This window comes from Podarcis muralis, chromosome W, assembly GCF_964188315.1.
Source record: "Podarcis muralis chromosome W, rPodMur119.hap1.1, whole genome shotgun sequence".
NCBI classification, from domain to species: Eukaryota; Metazoa; Chordata; class Lepidosauria; order Squamata; family Lacertidae; genus Podarcis; species Podarcis muralis.
In genome coordinates, this window is record NC_135674.1 from 710,295 (window position 1) to 731,599 (window position 21,305).

Consider the following 21,305-nt stretch of genomic DNA (forward strand, 5'->3'; position numbering starts at 1 on the left):
CCCTAGCCCTGACCCCTAACCCAACCCTAGCATTGACACCTAACCCTAACCCAACCCTAGCCCTGACCCCTAACCCAACCCTAGCATTGACCCCAACCCTATAACTGACCCCTAACCCTAGCACTGACCCCTAACCCAACCCCATTACTGACCCCTAACCCCAGCACTGACCCCTAACCCCAACCCTAGCACTGACCCCCAACCCCTAGCACTGACCCCTAACCCTAACCCAACCCTACCCCTGACCCCTAACCGTTACCCAACCCCATCACTGACCCCTAACCCAACCCTAGCCCTGACCCCTAACCCAACCCTAGCATTGACCCCTAACCCTGACCCCTAACCCAACCCTAGTACTGACCCCTAACCCTGACCCCTAACCCTAACCCTGACCCCTAACCCTATTCCTAACCCTAACCCAACCCTAGCACTGACCCCTAACCCAACCCTAGCATTGACCCCTAACCCTAGCACTGACCCCTAACCCAACCCCATTACTGACCCCTAACCCCAACCCTACCACTGACCCCTAACCCAACCCCATCACTGACCCCTAACCCCAAGCCCAGCACTGACCCCTAACCCAACCCTACCCCTAACCCCAACCCTATTCCTGACCCCTAACCCTATTCCTAACCCTAACCCAACCCTATCCCTGACCCCTAACACAACCGTATCCCTGACCCCTAGCACTGACCCCTAACCCTATTCCTAATCCAACCCTAGCACTGACCCCTAACCTGACCCCTAACCCTAACCCAACCTTAGCACTGACCCCTAACCCAACCCTAGCCTGACCCCTAACCCTGACCCCTAACCCTAACCCAACCCTAGCCCTGACCCCTAACCCTGACCCAACCCTACCACTGACCCCTAACCCTGACCCAACCCTACCACTGACCCCTAACCCTCACCCAACCCTAGCACTGACCCCTAACCCTCACCCAACCCTAGCACTGACCCCTAACCCAACCCTAGCATTGACCCCTAACCCCTAGCACTGACCCCTAACCCTATTCCTAACCCTAACACAACCCTATCCCTGACCCCTAACCCTAACCCAACCCTAGCACTGACCCCTAACCCCTAGCACTGACCCCTAACCCTATTCCTAACCCAACCCTAGCACTGACCCCTAACCCTTACCCAACCCCAGCACTGACCCCTAACCCAACCCCAGCACTGACCCATAACCCCAACCCAACCCAACCCCACCCCTGCCCCCTAACCCCACCCCCCGCAACCCGGGGGTCGCCCCCCTACCGATCCAGGACTCCACCACGTCGGCCTTCCAGTTGAACTGGAGGAAGGCGGAGTTCTCGTCCAGTTTGGCTTTGCGCTGGGAGGCCGCCCTCTCCAGGTCGGCCACTTTGGCCCGCAGGCCGGCCATCTTGGCGGTGATGTTCTCCTCGTGGTGGTTGTTCTGGGAGGAGGGGGAAAGAAAAGAAAATAAAATTTCCGTTTAATAATAATAATATTAATAATAATAATATATGACATAATATAGTAATAGTAATAGTAATAAAGTAGTAGTAGTAGTAGTAGTAGTAATAATAATAATAATAATAATAATAATAATAATAATAATAATAATAATAATAATATGTGGTGGTGTAGTAGTAGTGGTAGTAGTAGTAGTAGTAGTAGTAATAATAATAATAATAATAATAATAATAATAATAATAATAATAATAATAATATGTGGTGGTGTAGTAGTAGTGGTAGTAGTAGTAGTAGTAATAATAATAATAATAATAATAATAATAATAATAATAATAATAATAATATGTGGTGGTGTAGTAGTAGTAGTAGTAGTAGTAGTAGTAATAATAATAATAATAATAATAATAATAATAATAATATGTGGTGGTGTAGTAGTAGTGGTAGTAGTAGTAGTAATAATAATAATAATAATAATAATAATAATAATAATAATAATAATAATAATAATAATAATAATATGTGGTGGTGTAGTAGTAGTGGTAGTAGTAGTAATAATAATAATAATAATAATAATAATAATAATAATAATATGTGGTGGTGTAGTAGTAGTGGTAGTAGTAGTAGTAGTAGTAGTAGTAATAATAATAATAATAATAATAATAATAATAATAATAATAATAATATGTGGTGGTGTAGTAGTAGTGGTAGTAGTAGTAGTAATAATAATAATAATAATAATAAGACATAATATAATAATAGTAATAGTAAATATTAATAATAGTAGTAGTAGTAATATGTGGTGTAGTAATAGGAGGAGGAGGAGGAGGAAGAGGAGGAGGAGGAGAAGAAGAATAGTAGTAATAATAATAGTAATAATATGACATAATATAATAATAGTAATAGTAAATATTAATAATAGTAGTAGTAGTAGTAATATGTGGTGTAGTAATAGGAGGAGGAGGAGGAGGAGGAAGAGGAGGAGGAGGAAGAAGAAGAAGAAGAAGAAGAAGAAGAAGAAGAAGAAGAAGAAGAAGAAGAAGAAGAAGAAGAAGAAGAAGGAGTAATAATAGTAATAATATGAGTGCTATAACAATATTATATAATAGTACTATACTACTAGTAGTAATACTAGTACTAAGTACTAATATTAATACTACTATTAGTGGTGGTGGTGGTAGTAATTCAATGATTAAATTAAATTTCTGTTTAATAATAATAATAATAATAATAATAATAATAATAATAATAATATATGAGTGCTATAACAATGTTATAATACTATAATAGTACTTTACTACTACTACTACTACTACTAGAAGTAGTAGTATTAGTATTAGTACTATTAGTAGTAGTACTAGTTAGTAGTAGTAGTAGTAATTCAATGATTAAATTAAATTTCTGTTTAATAATAATAATAATAATAATAATAATAATAATAATAATAATAATATATGAGTGCTATAACAATGTTATAATACTATAATAGTACTTTACTACTACTACTACTACTACTACTACTACTAGAAGTAGTAGTATTAGTATTAGTACTATTAGTAGTAGTACTAGTTAGTAGTAGTAGTAGTAGTAGTAATTCAATGATTAAATTAAATTTCTGTTTAATATAATATAATATAATATAATATAATATAATATAATATAATATAACGAGTGCTATAATAATAATAATAATAATAATAATAATAATAATAATAATAATGAGTGCTATAACAATATTATAATATAATAGTACTATACTAGTAGTAGTACTAGTACTAATATTAGTAATAGTTAGTAATACTATTAGTAGTAGTAGTAGTAATTCAATGATTAAATTAAATTTCTGTTTAATATAATATAATATAATATAATATAATATAATATAATATAATATAATATAAAATATAATATAAATATAACAAGTGCTATAATAATAATAATAATAATAATAATAATAATAATAATAATGAGTGCTATAACAATATTATAATATAATAGTACTATACTAGTAGTAGTACTAGTACTAATATTAGTAATAGTTAGTAATACTATTAGTAGTAGTAGTAGTAGTAGTAATTCAATGATTAAATTACATTTCTGTTTTATTATAAAAATATATAATAATACAAGATAATAACAATATATAATATGAGTGCTATAACAATATTATAATAATATAATAGTACTATACTAGTACTACTCTTAGTACTAATAGTAGTACTAGTACTAGTAACCCCCCAATAACAATAAAAATACTCACCTTCTGGATCAGTTCCTGCCCGTTGGCGCAGACGTCGTTGACCCGCTCCTTGTGGACGGCGAAATCCGTCTCAAAAGCTTCGTGTTTCTTCAGCAGGCCCTGAAATAATAATAATAATAATAATAATAATAATAACAACAACAACAACAACAACAAACAACAAACCAACAACAAACAACATTATTAATAATAATAATAGTAATAATAATAATAGTAGTAGTAGTAATGATAACAACAAAACAACATTAATAATAATAATAATAATAATAATAATAATAATAGTAATAGTAATAATTACAACAACAAAACAACATTATTAATAATAATAGTAATAGTAATAGTAATAGTAGTAACAACAACAACAAAACAACAAAACAACATTATTATTATTATTATTATTATTAGTAGTAGTAGTAGTAGTAATAATAATAATAATAATAATAATAATAATAATAATAATAATCTGGGTGGGTCAGGCTAATAACTCTCCCCAGGTCGTCCCTGACCCCTCCCTCAATCCGGGTGGGCTCAGGGGTAGTCGGTCGCCGGGATCCACCCAATCCCGTCGGTCGTCAGGATCCACCCGATCCCACCGGTCAGAGGAGCCACCGATCCGCCGGCCATCAGGATCCACCAATCCCACCGGTCATGGGATCCACCCGATCCCGTCTGCCATCAGGATCCACCCGATCCCACCGGTCATAGGATTCACCTGTCTGTCAATCATCAGGATACACCCGATCCCACCGGTCATAGGATCCACCATCCGTCGGCCACCAGGATCCCCCAATCCCACCGGTCATCGGATCCACCCAACTCTATCGGCCATCAGGACCACCCGAATCCACCGGTCATAGGAGCCACCAATCCGTCGGTCATCGGATCCACCCAATCCCACCAGTCCTAGGATCCACCGACCCCATCAGCCATCAGGATCCACCCGACCCCACTGGCCATAGGATCCACCAACCCCACTTCTCATAGAATCCACCAATCCGTCGGCCATCGGGGTCCACCAATCCTGTCAGTCATCGGGATCCGCCGGGATCCGCTCACCTGGATGGCGGCCAGGGTGTCGCCGTAATCCTCACTGGCCACCAAGGTCATCTTCTCGTTGATCCAGGCTTCTTCTTCCTCCACATTGGCCACAAACTGCTGGTATTCAAGGGATTCCTCCAGACGCTGGCCCCTGAGGGAGATCCAAAACGGGATCCGGTTCAAATCCGGATCCGAGCTTCCATCCTTGGAAGCAGGATTCCATCCCCTTCCCTTCTACCTGTCTCCCTGGAGATCCCTTCTACGATCCTATCTCCTGTTCTTCTCTGTGGAGATACCTTCTACAATCCTCCTATCCTCCACGGAGATCCCTTCTACGATCCGATCCCCTTCTAATCTCCGTCGAGATCCCTTCTACGATCCGATCCCCTTCTATCCTCCGTCAAGATCCCTTCTGCGATCCTATCCTCTGCCAAGATCCCTTCTACGATCCTATCTCCTCCTATCCTCCATCAAGATCCCTTCTACAATCCTATCCTACGTCGAGATCCCTTCTATGATCCTCTTTCTATCCTGTCAAGATCCCTTCTACGATCCTGGCTCCTCCTATCCTCCCTCGAGATCCCTTCTACGATCCTATCCCCTTCTATCCTTCTCTGTTGAGATCCCTTCTACAATCCTATCTCCTGCTTTCCTCCATCGAGATCCCTTCTATGATCCTATCCCCTGCTTTCCTCCGTCGAGATCCCTTCTACGATCCTATCTGCTTCTCTCCTGTCTAGATCCCTTCTACAAACCTCCTAACCTCCATTGAGATCCCTCCTACGATCCGATCGCCTTCTACCCGTCTCCATCAAGATCCCTTCTATAATTCTCTCTCTTATCCATCAAGATCCCTTCTACGATCCTATCCCCTTCTAGCCTTCTCCATTGAGATCCTTTCTATGATCCGATCTCCTTCTATCCTCCGTCAAGATCCCTTCTATGATTCTATCTCCTTCTGTCCGTCTCCTTCAAGATCCCTTCTACGATCCTCATTCTATCCTGTCGAGATCCCTTCTATGATCCTATCCCCTTCTATCCTTCTCTGTCAAGATCCCTTCTACAATCCTCCTATCCTCCTATGAGATCCCTTCTGTAATCCTATCTCCTCCTATGAGATCCCTTCTACAATCCTATCCTCTGTCAAGATCCCTTCTACAATCCTAACTCCTTTGAGATCCCTTCTACAATCCTCATTCTATCCTGTTGAGATCCCTTCTACGATCCTATCCCTTTCTATCCTCTGTCAAGATCCCTTCTACCATCCTATCTCCTCCTATGAGATCCCTTCTACAATCCTATTCTTCCACAAGATTCCTTCTATCCTTCCTCGAGATCCCTTCTACGATCCTATCCCTTTCTATCCTCTGTCAAGATCCCTTCTACCATCCTATCTCCTCCTATGAGATCCCTTCTACAATCCTATTCTTCCACAAGATTCCTTCTATCCTTCCTCGAGATCCCTTCTACGATCCTATCCCTTTCTATCCTCTGTCAAGATCCCTTCTACCATCCTATCTCCTCCTATGAGATCCCTTCTACAATCCTATTCTTCCACAAGATTCCTTCTATCCTTCCTCGAGATCCCTTCTACGATCCTATCCCTTTCTATCCTCTGTCAAGATCCCTTCTACCATCCTATCTCCTCCTATGAGATCCCTTCTACAATCCTATTCTTCCACAAGATTCCTTCTATCCTTCCTCGAGATCCCTTCTACGATCCTATCCCTTTCTATCCTCTGTCAAGATCCCTTCTACCATCCTATCTCCTCCTATGAGATCCCTTCTACAATCCTATTCTTCCACAAGATTCCTTCTATCCTTCCTCGAGATCCCTTCTACGATCCTATCCCTTTCTATCCTCTGTCAAGATCCCTTCTACCATCCTATCTCCTCCTATGAGATCCCTTCTACAATCCTATTCTTCCACAAGATTCCTTCTATCCTTCCTCGAGATCCCTTCTACGATCCTATCCCTTTCTATCCTCTGTCAAGATCCCTTCTATGATCCTATATCCTATCCTCCGTCGAGATCCCTTCTATAATCCTATCTCCTCCTATGAGATCCCTTCTACAATCCTATCCTCCCTCGAGATCCCTTCTATCCTCCCTCGAGATCCCATCTACGATCCTATCCCCTTCTATCCTTCCCCCGTCAAGATCCCTTCTATAGTCCCATCTCTTCTCCGTCAAGATCCCTTCTACAATCCTCCCTCGAGATCCCTTCGACGATCCTCATTCTATCCTGTCAAGATCCCTTCTATGATCCTATCTCCTCCCTCGAGATCCCTTCTACGATCCTCATTCTATCCTGTCAAGATCCCTTCTACGATCCTCCCTCGAGATCCCTTCGACGATCCTCATTCTATCCTGTCAAGATCCCTTCTATGATCCTATCTCCTCCCTCGAGATCCCTTCTACGATCCTCATTCTATCCTGTCAAGATCCCTTCTATGATCCTATCTCCTCCCTCGAGATCCCTTCTACGATCCTCATTCTATCCTGTCAAGATCCCTTCTATGATCCTATCTCCTCCCTCGAGATCCCTTCGACGATCCTCATTCTATCCTGTCAAGATCCCTTCTATGATCCTATCTCCTCCCTCGAGATCCCTTCGACGATCCTCATTCTATCCTGTCAAGATCCCTTCTACGATCCTCCCTCGAGATCCCTTCGACGATCCTCATTCTATCCTGTCAAGATCCCTTCTATGATCCTATCTCCTCCCTCGAGATCCCTTCGACGATCCTCATTCTATCCTGTCAAGATCCCTTCTATGATCCTATCTCCTCCCTCAAGATCCCTTCTACGATCCTCATTCTATCCTGTCAAGATCCCTTCTACGATCCTCCCTCGAGATCCCTTCGACGATCCTCATTCTATCCTGTCAAGATCCCTTCTATGATCCTATCTCCTCCCTCGAGATCCCTTCTATAGTCCCATCTCTTCTCCGTCAAGATCCTCCCTCGAGATCCCTTCGACGATCCTCATTCTGTCCTGCCAAGATCCCTTCTATGACCCTATCTCCTCCCTCAAGATCCCTTCTAGGTGGGACGTGGCCGGAAACCCAGATCCCCACCGGGAAACGGGATCCCTGTCTTACCGGGCGGCGGCCAACCTCTTCAGCTCCTGCCAGTGATCCACAAAGTGAGCCAGTCTCTGCTGGATCTCCTCTTTGCCAATGGTGTTGTCGTCCGAAAGTTTCTTCCCAGTGTCCAGAACGCCCTGGAAAATAATAATAATAATAATAATAATAATAATAATAATAATAATAATAATAATAATAATAATTAATAATAATTAATAAAAATAATTAATAATAATAAGTAATAATAATAATTAATAAAAATAGTTAATAATAGTAACAATAATAATAATTAATAATAATAATAATAATAATAATAATAATAATAATAATAATAATAACAATAATTAATAATAATAATAATAATAATAATAATAATAATAATAATAATAGATTCATACTTCTTGCTGAATTATTTTAATTATTCTTCAGTTATTGAATGATAATTATTCAATCATCCTTATTATTGAATAGTTATGATTCAATAATTGAATGATTCAACAATTGAAGAAGTGAAAAACTGAATTATTCGTTTATTCAATTATTAGTCCATTCCCGAATCATAATTATGGATAATTATTCACTTATGCAATTATTATTCAGTTACTGAATAATAATAATAATAATAATAATAATAATAATAATAATAATAATAATAATTAATAATAATAGATTCATACTTCTTGCTGAATTATTTTAATTATTCTTCAATTATTGAATGATAATTATTCAATCATTCTTATTATTGAATAGTTATGATTCAATAATTGAATGATTCAACAATTGAAGAAGTGAGAAATTGAATTATTCGTTTATTCAATTATTAGTCAATTGCCGAATCATAATTATGGATAATTATTCACTTATGCAATTATGATTCAGTTACTGAACGATTGACATTCAATTATGATTCAATTAGGATTCAATTCCTGAATCGTCAGGACGGAAAAATCATTCACTTTTCCAATTCCTGAATCGCAATTATGGAATAATTGAATCATTACTCTCAATAATTAGTCCATGATTCAATTATTAGCAATCATAATTATTATCAACTGCCGATTTCAGTGAAGAATGATTGACATTCAATTATGATTCAATTACTGAATCATAATGACTGAAAAATCATTCACTTTTTCAATTCCTGAATCGCAATTATGGAATAATTGAATCATTACTCAATCATTAGTCAATGATTCAATTATTAGCAATCATAATTATTATCAACGGCCTATTTCAGGGAAGAATGATTGACATTCAATTAATATTCAATTATGATTCAATTCCTGAATCATCAGGACGGAAAAATCATTCACTTTTCCAATTCCTGAATCGCAATTATGGAATAATTGAATCATTATTCAATGATTTAATTATTAGCAATCATAATTATTATCAACGGCCTATTTCAGGGAAGAATGATTGACATTCAATTATGATTCAATTATGATTCAATTACTGAATCATCAGGACGGAAAAATCATTCACTTTTCCAATTCCTGAATCGCAATTATGGAATAATTGAATCATTATTCAATGATTTAATTATTAGCAATCATAATTATTATCAACTGCCGATTTCAGTGAAGAATGATTGACATTCAATTAGGATTCAATTATGATTCAATTACTGAATCATCATGACGGAAAAATCATTCACTTTTTCAATTCCTGAATCGCAATTATGGAATAATTGAATCATTAATCATTATTCGATGATTCAATTATTAACGATCATAATGATTATCAACGGCCTATTTCAGGGAAGAATGATTGACATTCAATTATGATTCAATTATGATTCAATTACTGAATCATCATGACGGAAAAATCATTCACTTTTTTAATTCCTGAATCGCAATTATGGAATAATTGAATCATTACTCAATCATTATTCAATGATTCAATTATTAACAATCATAATTATTATCAACTGCCGATTTCAGTGAAGAATGATTGACATTCAATTATGATTCAATTACTGAATCATAATGACGGAAAAATCATTCACTTTTTCAATTCCTGAATCGCAATTATGGAATAATTGAATCATTATTCAATGATTTAATTATTAGCAATCATAATTATTATCAACGGCCGATTTCAGTGAAGAATGATTGACATTCAATTATGATTCAATTACTAAATCATAATTATCAAATGCTTGAATAATTATTCACTTCTTCCCTTATGTCGTTTATGTCAATTATTATTATTATTTTATTTATGTCAATTATTATTATTATTTTATTTATGTCAATTATTATGATTATTTCATTTATGTCAATTATTATTAACAACAATAATAATCATTATCATTATTAAGCGCCTCTTTCAGGCGCCATCATTAACCGTCCCGCCCGCCGATCTGGTTGATCCCCTGTCCCCCCGGGGAGATCCCCGATCCAACCCGAGGGTCCGAACCCGGAAGGGATCTGGGATCGAGTGGATCCCTCCCCGTCCCCGGACCGGATCTCCAAGGCAGGCGCCGCTGGGAATCGCCGGTGGGGATTCGGGAATCGGCGAGGAGGAGTGGATCCATTTGGGATCCCGCAATGGGGTCCACTGGATCCCTGGGATCCACCTGGATGGCCAGTTCGTTCCGTTGTTCTTCTTATTATTGATTCATACGTCTTGCTGAATTATTTAATGATTATTTGATTATCCGATTACGGAATAATGATGATTCGATCCTTGTTATTGTTTGATAATCACGGAATAATTATTATTGAAATTCTTAATTATTATTCAATCATGGAAGACTTGATCAATAATGGAATAAGTGAACAATTAATTGAATTATTCACTTATTCAATTAATCACGGAATAATTATTCTTGAAATTTTGATTTATTATTCAATCATGGAAGAATTGTTCAATCATGGAATAAGTGAACAATTAATTGAATTATTCACTTATTCAATTAATCATGGAATAATTATTCTTGAAATTTTGATTTATTGTTCAATCATGGAAGAATTGTTCAATAATGGAATAAGTGAACAATTAATTGAATTATTCACTTATTCAATTAATCACGGAATAATTATTCTTGAAATTTTGATTTATTATTCAATAATGGAAGAATTGTTCAATCATGGAATAAGTGAACAATTAATTGAATTATTCACTTATTCAATTAATCATGGAATAATTATTCTTGAAATTTTGATTTATTATTCAATCATGGAAGAATTGTTCAATAATGGAATAAGTGAACAATTAATTGAATTATTCACTTATTCAATTAATCATGGAATAATTATTCTTGAAATTTTGATTTATTGTTCAATAATGGAAGAATTGTTCAATAATGGAATAAGTGAACAATTAATGGAATTATTCACTTATTCAATCATTAATAAATGACTGAATCATGATTATTGAATAATTATTCACTTATTCAATTATGATTCAATTCTTCACTTATGCAATTATTATGATTCAATTATTGAATAATTATTTGCTTATTCAATTATGATTCAATTATTCACTTATGCAATTATTATGATTCAATTATTGAATAATTATTCACTTATTCAATTATGATTCAATTCTTCACTTATGCAATTATTATGATTCAATTATTGAATAATTATTCACTTATTCAATTATGATTCAATTATTCAATTATTATGATTCAATTATTGAATAATTATTCACTTATTCAATTATTGAATCATCATTACTGATAATTATTCAGTCCTTCAATTATTACTAACTTATTCACTAATAATGACTGTCAACTGCCTATTTCAGGGAATAATTATTCACTTTTCCAATTATTTGTCAATTATTTGTCAATTATTGAATCATAATTGAAGAATTATCCACTCATTCAATTATTATTAACTTATTCACTAATAATGACTGTCAACTGCCTATTTCAGGGAATAATTATTCACTTTTCCAATTATGATTCAATTATGATTCAATTATTGAATCATAATTATGGAATCAGTGAATAATTATCCACTCCTTCAATTATTATTAACTTATTCACTAATAATTACTGTCAACTGCCTATTTCAGGGAATAATTATTCACCTTTTCAATTATTTTTCAATTATTTTTCATTTATTTTTCAATTATTGAATCGTAATTGAATAATTATTCCCTTATGTCATTATTCTATTAACAACAACTATTATTATTATTATTATTATTATTATTATTATTATTATTATTATCAGACACCTATTTCAGACGCCATCATCACCGTCCAGCCGATCCCCCGATTCCCCCGGGGAGATCCCAGATCCCACCCGAGGACTGGAAACCAGAAGGGATCTGGAATCAAGTGGATCCCTCCCGCCCCCAGTTCAGATCTCTAAGCGAGTAATGGAATTATTCCCAGATCCCACCCGAGGACTGGAAACCAGAAGGGATCTGGAATCAAGTGGATCCCTCCCGACCCCAGTTCAGATCTCTAAGCGAGTAATGGAATTATTCCCAGATCCCACCCAAGGACTGGAAACCAGAAGGGATCTGGAATCAAGTGGATCCCTCCCGCCCCCAGTTCAGATCTCTAAGCGAGCAATGGAATTATTCCCAGATCCCACCCAAGGACTGGAAACCAGAAGGGATCTGGAATCAAGTGGATCCCTCTCGCCCCCCAGTTCAGATATCCAAGGCAGGCGCCGCTGGGAATCCGGGAATCGGCGAGGGAGGAGCGGATCCGTTTGGGATCCCGCGGCGGGATCCACCGGATCCCCGGGATCCGCTCCGACCCACCTGGATGGCCGGTTCGTGGGCGGCCAACTCGGCCTCCAGCCGCTTGTGCTTCTTCCTCAGGTTCTGGACGCCGGTCAGATCCCGGCCGTAATCCTCCGAGCTGACGAGGAGCTTCTTCTCCCTGGGGAAATAGGGGGAATAATGAGATTAATAATCAGACTAATAAAAAGATGATGATGATAATAATAATAATAATAATAATAATAATAATAATAATAATAATAATAATAATAATAATGGTAATATTAATATTAAGAAGATTAATATTAATACTATTAATACTACTGCTGCTGCTGCTGCTGCTACTACTACTACTACTAATAATAATAATAATAATAATAATAATAATAAGATTAATATTAATACTACTACTACTACTACTAATGATAAAATAAAATAAAATAATGGTAATATTAATATTAAGAAGAAGAAGAAGAAGATTAATATTAATACTATTAATACCACTAATAATAAGAAGATTAATATTAATATTAATACTACTACTACTACTACTAATAATAATAATAATAATAATAATAATAATAAGATTAATATTAATACTACTACTACTAATGATAAAATAAAATAAAATAATGGTAATATTAATATTAAGAAGAAGATTAATATTAATACTAGTAATACTACTACTACTACTACTACTAATAAGAAGATTAACATTAATACTATTAATACTACTAGTAATACTACTACTAGTAGTAGTAGTAGTAATAAAATAAAATAAAATAAAATAATAAAATAAAATAATGGTAATATTAATATTAAGAAGAGGAAGAAGTTTAATATTAATACTATTAATACTACTACCACTACTACCACTACTAAGAAGAAGATTAACATTAATACTATTAATACTACTATTAATACTACTACTACTACTACTACTACTACTAGTAGTAGTAGTAATAAAATAAAATAAAACAAAACAAAATAAAACAAAACAAAATAATGGTAATATTAATATTAAGAAGAAGAAGATTAATATTAATACTATTAATACTACTACTACTACTAAGAAGAAGATCAACATTAATACTATTAATACTACTAGTAATACTACTAGTAGTAGTAATAAAATAAAATAATGGTAATATTAATATTAAGAAGAGGAAGAAGTTTAATATTAATACTATTAATACTACTACTAATAATAAGATTAATATTAATACTACTACTACTACTACTACTACTACTACTACTACTACTAATGATAAAATAAAATAAAATAATGGTAATATTAATATCAAGAAGAAGAAGATTAATATTAATACTATTAATACTACTACTAATAATAAGATTAACATTAATACTATTAATACTACTAGTAATACTACTACTACTAGTAGTAATAAAATAAAATAAAATAATGGTAATATTAATATTAAGAAGAGGAAGAAGTTTAATATTAATACTATTAATACTACTAATAATAAGAAGATTAATATTAATATTAATATTAATACTACTACTACTACTACTACTAATAATAATAATAATAAGATTAATATTAATACTACTACTACTACTACTACTACTACTACTACTAATAATAATATTATTACTACTACTACTACTACTACTACTAATAATAATAATAATAATAAGATTAATATTAATACTACTACTACTACTACTACTACTAATAATAATAATAATAATAAGATTAATAAGATTAATATTACTACTACTACTACTACTAATAATAATAATAATAATAATAATAATAAGATTAATATTACTACTACTACTACTACTACTACTACTAGGGTTATATTTTAGGTTTAGAGTTATGTTTTAGGGTCAGGCTTATGTTTTAGGGTTAGGGTTCTTTTAGGGTTATGTTTTAGGATTTAGGGTTAGTTTTAGGGTTTTGTTTTAGGAATTAGGGTAAGATTTATGGTTATGTTTTAGGGTTAGAGTTTTGTTTTAGGATTAGGGTTTAGGATTATATTTTAGGATTAGAGTTTGGGTTTAGGGTTATGTTTTAGTGTTAGAATTTAGGGTTAGGGTTTAGGGTTATGTTTTAGGGTTTAGTCTTATGCTTATGTTTTAGGGTCAGGATTATTTTTTAGGATTATGCTTCATAGTTTTACGGTTATGTTTTAGGGTGAAGGTTTAGGGTTTATCTTTTATAGTTTAGGGTTATATTTTAGTTCTGTTTTAGGATTTCGGGTTAGTTTTATGGTTTTGTTTTAGGATTAGGGTTTAGGATTTCGGGTTAGTTTTAGGGTTTTGTTTTAGGATTAGGGTTTAGGATTTCGGGTTAGTTTTATGGTTTTGTTTTAGGATTAGGGTTTAGGATTTCGGGTTAGTTTTAGGGTTTTGTTTTAGGATTAGGGTTTAGGATTTCGGGTGAGTTTTATGGTTTTGTTTTAGGATTAGGGTTTAGGATTTCGGGTTAGTTTTATGGTTTTGTTTTAGGATTAGGGTTTAGGATTTCGGGTTAGTTTTAGGGTTTTGTTTTAGGGTCAGGATTATGTTTTAGGGATTAGGATTAGATTTATGGTTATGTTTTAGGGTCAGGGTTATGTTTTAGGGTTTAGGGTCAGGGTTTAGGATTATGTTTTCTGGTTATGTTTTAGGATTTAGGGTTTAGGATTAAGTTTTAGGGTCAGGGTTTTGTTTTAGGAATTAGGGTTAGATTTATGGTTATATTTTAGGGTTAGAGTTTTGTTTTAGGATTAGGGTTTTTTGATTATATTTTAGGGTTAGAGTCATATTTTAGGGTTATGTTTTAGGGTTTAGAGTTTGGGTTTAGGGTTATGTTTTAGTGTTAGAATTTAGGGTTAGGGTTTAGGGTTATGTTTTAGGGTTAAGGTTTAGGGTTTATCTTTTAGAGTTTAGGGTTATAGTTTAGGGTTAAAGTTCTGTTTTAGGGTTTAGGATTAGGGTTAGGATTTAGGATTATATTTTAGGGTTAGGGTTAAGTTTTTGGGTTATGTTTTAGGGTTAGGGTTTTGGATTAGGATTTAGGATTACGTTTTAGGGTTAGGGTTATATTTAAGGGTTAGGGTTATGTTTTAGGGTCAGGGTTATGTTTTAGGGCTATGTTTTAGGGTTAGGGTTAGGTTTCTGGGTGGGGTTAAGGATTATAGTTTAGGATTAGGGTTTAGGGTTAGGTTTTAGGATTAGGATTTAGGATTATCTTTTAGGGTTAAATTTTTGGGTTATGTTGTAGGGTTAGGGTTTAGGATCAAAGTTATAGTTTAGGGTTTCGGGATAGGATTGTTTTAGGGTTAGTGCTGTTTTTTAGAGTTAGGGTTTAGGGTCAGGATTAGGGTTATGTTTTAAGATTAGGGTTTAGGGTTAGGATTTAGGATTAGGATTTAGGGTTAGGGTTCAGTTTTTGGGTTACGTTTTAGGGTTAGGGTTTAGGATTAAAGTGATGTTTTAGGGTTTAGGGTTAGGATTGTTTTAGGGTTAGGGTTTAGGGTTATTTTTTAGATTTAGGGTTTAGGATCATGTTTTAGGATTAGGGTTATGTTTTAGGGTCAGGGTTTAGGGTTACCTTTTATGGTTAGTTTTATGGTCATATTTTAGGGTAAGGATTACGTTTCAGGGTCAGGGTTAGGGCTTTAGGGTTAGGGTTACGGTTATGTTTTAGGGTTTTAGGGTTAGGGTTAGGATTGTTTTAGGGTTAGGGTTTTTTTTTAGAGTTAGGGTTTAGGGTGATGGTTTAGGATCATGTTTTAGGATAAGGGTTATGTTTTAGGGTCAGGGTTAGGGTTTAGGGCTAGGATTGTTTTAGGGTTAGGGTTTTTTTTTAGAGTTCAGGTTTAGGATCATGTTTTAGGATTAGGGATATGCTTTAGGGTTAGGATTTAGGGTTTAGGGTCATGTTTTAGGGTCAGGGTTACGCTTCAAGGTTTAGGTTTCGCTTTCTGGTTAGGATTATATTTTAGGGTTAGGATTTAGGTTTTAGAGTTCGGTTTACGGTTACATTTTAGGGTTAGGGGTTAGGGTTAGGATTTAGGATTACGTTTTAGGGTTACGATTTAGGATTATGCCTTAGGGTTAGGGTTATATTTAAGGGTTAGACTTATGTTTTAGGGTCAGGGTTATGTTTTAGGGTTAGGGTTAGGTCTGGGTGGGGTTTAGGATTATAGTTTAGGATTAGGGTTTAGGGTTATGTTTTAGGATTAGGATTTAGGATTATATTTTAGGGGTAGGGTTAAGGTTTTGGGTTATCTTTTAGGGTCAGGGTTACGCTTCAAGGTTTAGGTTTCGCTTTCTGGTTAGGGTTATGTTTTAGGGTTAAGGTTTAGGGCTAGGATTATATTTTAGGGTTAGGGTTTAGGTTTTAGAGTTCGGTTTACGGTTATATTTTAGGGTTAGGGGTTAGGGTTACGTTTTAGGGTTTAGGGCTAGGGTTATTTTTTAGAGTTAGGGTTTAGGATCATGTTTTAGGGTTAGGGTTACGTTTTAGGATTAGGGTTTAGGGTTAGGATTATGGCTTAGGATTTAGGATTACGTTTTAGGGTTACGGGTTAGGGTTATATTTAAGGGTTAGGGTTATGTTTTAGGGTTAGGGTTAGGTTTCTAAACGTTTAGGATTAGGGTTTAGGGTTAGGTTTTAGGATTAGGGTTTAGTATTTAGGATTATATTTTAGGGTTAGGGTTAAGTTTTTGGGTTATGTTTTAGGGTTAGGGTTAGGTTTCTGGGTAGGGTTTAGGATTATAGTTTAGGATTAGCCTTTAGGGTTAGGTTTTAGGATTAGGGTTTCGGGTTATGTTTTAGGATTAGGGTTTAGGATTAGGATTTAGGATTATATTTTAGGGTTAGGGTTAAGTTTTCGGGTTATGTTGTAGAGTTTAGGATTAAAGTTATAGTTTAGGGTTTCGGGTTAGGATTGTTTTAGGGTTAGTGCTGTTTTTTAGTGTTAGGGTTTAGGGTCAGGGTTATATTTAAGGGTTAGAGTTATGTTTTAGGGTCAGGGTTATGTTTTAGGGTTAGGTTTCTGGGTAGGGTTTAGGATTATAGTTTAGGATTCGGGTTTAGGGTTATGTTTTAGGGTTAGGATTTAGGATTATATTTTAGGGTTAGGGTTAAGTTTTTGGGTTGTGTTTTAGGGTTAGGGTTTTGGATTAGGATTTAGGATTATGTTTTAGGGTTAGGGTTATATTTAAGGGTTAGAGTTATGTTTTAGGGTCAGGGTTATGTTTTAGGGTTAGGGTTAGGTTTCTGGGTAGGGTTTAGGATTATAGTTTAGGATTAGGGTTTAGGGTTAGGGTTAGGGTTAGGGTTTCGGGTTAGGATTTAGGATTATATTATAGGGTTAGGGTTAAGTTTTTGGGTTCTGTTTTAGGGTTAGGGTTTAGGATTAAAGTTATGTTTTAGGGTGAGGGTTTAGGATTAAAGTTATGTTTTAGGGTTTTGGGTTAGGATTGTTTTAGGGTTAGGGTTAGGGTTAGGGTCATATTTAAGGGTTAGACTTTTGTTTTAGGGTCAGGGTTATGTTTTAGGGCTATGTTTTAGGGTTAGGGTTAGGTTTCTGGGCAGGGTTTAGGATTATAGTTTAGGATTAGGGTTTAGGATTATAGTTTAGGATTAGGGTTTAGGGTTAGGTTTTAGGATCAGGGTTTAGGGTTATGTTTTAGGATTAGGGTTTAGGATTATAGTTTAGGATTAGGGTTTAGGATTATGTTTTAGGATAAGGGTTAGGGTTATGTTTTTGGATTAGGGTTTAGGATTATAGTTTAGGATTAGGGTTTAGGGTTATGTTTTAGGGTTAGGGTTTAGGATTATATTTTAGGATTAGGGTTTAGGATTATATTTTAGGGTTAGGGTTTAGGATTATAGTTTAGGATTAAGGTTTAGGGTTATGTTTTAGGATTAGGGTTTAGGGTTAGGTTTTAGGATTAGGGTTTAGGATTATAGTTTAGGATTAGAGTTTAGGATTCGGGTTTAGGGTTATGTTTTAGGATTAGGGTTTAGGGTTAGGTTTTAGGATTAGGGTTTAGGGTTATGTTTTAGGATTAGAGTTTAGGATTCGGGTTTAGGGTTATGTTTTAGGATTAGGGTTTAGGATTATAGTTTAGGATTCGGGTTTAGGATTATAGTTTAGGATTAGGGTTTAGGGTTAGGTTTTAGGATTAGGGTTTAGGGTTATGTTTTAGGATTAGGGTTCGGTTTTAGGGTTAGGGTTTAGGGTTAGGATTAAGGATTATATTTTAGGGTTAGGCTTAAGTTTTCGGGTTATGTTGTAGGATTAGGGTTTAGGATCAAAGTTATAGTTTAGGGTTTCGGGTTAGGATTGTTTTAGGGTTAGTGCTGTTTTTTAGAGTTCGGGTTTAGGGTTTGGGTTTAGGGTCACGTTTTAGGGTTAGGGTTATGTTTTAGGATTAGGGTTTAGGGTTAGGGTTTTGGATTAGGATTTAGGATTATGTTTTAGGGTTAGGCTTATATTTAAGGGTTAGACTTATGTTTTAGGGTCAGGGTTATGTTTTAGGGTTAGGGTTAGGTTTCTGGGTAGGGTTTAGGATTATAGTTTAGGATTAGGGTTTAGGGTTAGGGTTTAGGATTAGGGTTTAGGGTTAGGATTTAGGATTATGTTTTAGGGTTAGGGTTAAGTTTTTGGGCTATGTTTTAGGGTTAGGGTTAGGTTTCTGGGCAGGGTTTAGGATTATAGTTTAGGATTCGGGTTATGTTTTAGGGTTAGGGTTTAGGATTAGGATTTAGGATTATATTTTAGGGTTATGTTTTAGGATTCGGGTTTAGGGTTATGTTTTAGGATTAGGGTTTAGGATTAGGATTTAGGATTATATTTTAGAGTTAGGGTTAAGTTTTTGGGTTATGTTTTAGGATTAGGGTTAGGGTTAGGATTTAGGATTATGTTTTAGGGTTATGTTTTAGGATTAGGGTTTAGGATTAGGATTTAGGATTATATTTTAGGGTTAGGCTTAAGTTTTCGGGTTATGTTGTAGGATTAGGGTTTAGGATCAAAGTTATAGTTTCGGGTTTCGGGTTAGGATTGTTTTAGGGTTAGTGCTGTTTTTTAGAGTTCGGGTTTAGGGTTTGGGTTTAGGGTCACGTTTTAGGGTTAGGGTTATGTTTTAGGATTAGGGTTTAGGGTTAGGGTTTTGGATTAGGATTTAGGATTATGTTTTAGGGTTAGGCTTATATTTAAGGGTTAGACTTATGTTTTAGGGTCAGGGTTATGTTTTAGGGTTAGGGTTAGGTTTCTGGGTAGGGTTTAGGATTATAGTTTAGGATTAGGGTTTAGGGTTAGGGTTTAGGATTAGGGTTTAGGGTTAGGATTTAGGATTATGTTTTAGGGTTAGGGTTAAGTTTTTGGGCTATGTTTTAGGGTTAGGGTTAGGTTTCTGGGCAGGGTTTAGGATTATAGTTTAGGATTCGGGTTATGTTTTAGGGTTAGGGTTTAGGATTAGGATTTAGGATTATATTTTAGGGTTATGTTTTAGGATTCGGGTTTAGGGTTATGTTTTAGGATTAGGGTTTAGGATTAGGATTTAGGATTATATTTTAGAGTTAGGGTTAAGTTTTTGGGTTATGTTTTAGGATTAGGGTTAGGGTTAGGATTTAGGATTATGTTTTAGGGTTATGTTTTAGGATTAGGGTTTAGGATTAGGATTTAGGATTATATTTTAGGGTTAGGCTTAAGTTTTCGGGTTATGTTGTAGGATTAGGGTTTAGGATCAAAGTTATAGTTTAGGGTTTCGGGTTAGGATTGTTTTAGGCTTAGTGCTGTTTTTTAGGGTTTAGGGTTATGTTTTAGGGTCATTTTTCAGGGTTCGGATTTAGGGTTTTAGGCTTGGGGATCCCGCCGCTCCGCCCCCGTCTTCCCCCCCCCAAGGGACCTACTTGATCCAGGACTCCTCGTCGTCCATATCCCGGAAGAACTGGTGGAGGCGGTGGGATTCGTTCAGCTTGGCCCGCCGGCCGGCCGCCATGGCGGTGATCCGCTGGAATCTCCCGTTGACCGTCTCCCGCTTCTCCTTGACCTGGGAGGTGTCAAAGGCGCTGCTGGTCATCAGGCTGTCGGCTTGGCCGTTCAGATCCTTCAGCCGATCCTGCGGGCGGGAGGGAGAGCGAAGGGTTAAAGAAGCGGAAACGAGATTTAATTTAAAAATTAAAAAAAATAAGATTTACATTTTTAAAAGAAATTTCAAATCCAAATTTTTAATTTCATTTTTGTATCCAAAATCAAATTTCTGGACATTTGGTGCGATTTTAAAAGGAAGATTTCGATTCGGTTTCTGAAGAAATTTAAAATTCAAATTTTATTTTTATTTTTCTATCCAGAATCAAATTTCTGGGAATTTGGCGCGATTTTAAAAGGAAGATTTCGATTCCGTTTCTGAAGAAATTTAAAATTCAAATTTTATTTTTCTATCCAGAATCAAATTTCTGGGAATTTGGCGCGATTTTAAAAGGAAGATTTCGATTCCGTTTCTGAAGAAATTTAAAATTCAATTTTTATTTTTATTTTTCTATCGAAAATCAAATTCCTGGAAATTTGGCGCAATTTTAAAAGGAAGATTTCGATTCCGTTTCTGAGACTAGATTTAATTTTTCTTTTCTTTTATAAAACATCCAATTTCTGGAAATTTGGCGTCATTTTGAAATGAAGGTTTCGATGGATAGCGAAGGGTTAAACAGCCGGAAACGAGATTTAATTTAATTTTTTTTAAAAAAATTGAAATTTCTGCATGATTTTAAAATGAAGATTTTGATTCCGTTTCTGATTTTGTAATTCAGATTTTCTGATT

The 21,305-nt window shown here is 35.2% G+C and overlaps 1 protein-coding gene across 1 annotated transcript in view; it reads right to left on the reverse strand.

Moving 5' to 3' along the window:
- The window catches only part of LOC144326268 (spectrin alpha chain, non-erythrocytic 1-like), a 66,468-nt gene that overhangs the window by 13,489 nt on the left and 31,674 nt on the right, over positions 1-21,305 (reverse strand). Inside the window, exons 10-15 of the mRNA XM_077922821.1 lie at positions 20,398-20,606; positions 12,558-12,678; positions 7,842-7,963; positions 4,757-4,889; positions 3,701-3,799; positions 1,264-1,423 (exon numbers count right to left, since the gene is read on the reverse strand). Coding sequence (XP_077778947.1) covers positions 1,264-1,423; positions 3,701-3,799; positions 4,757-4,889; positions 7,842-7,963; positions 12,558-12,678; positions 20,398-20,606 — 844 coding nt within the window. The remainder of the gene's footprint in view (positions 1-1,263; positions 1,424-3,700; positions 3,800-4,756; positions 4,890-7,841; positions 7,964-12,557; positions 12,679-20,397; positions 20,607-21,305) is intronic.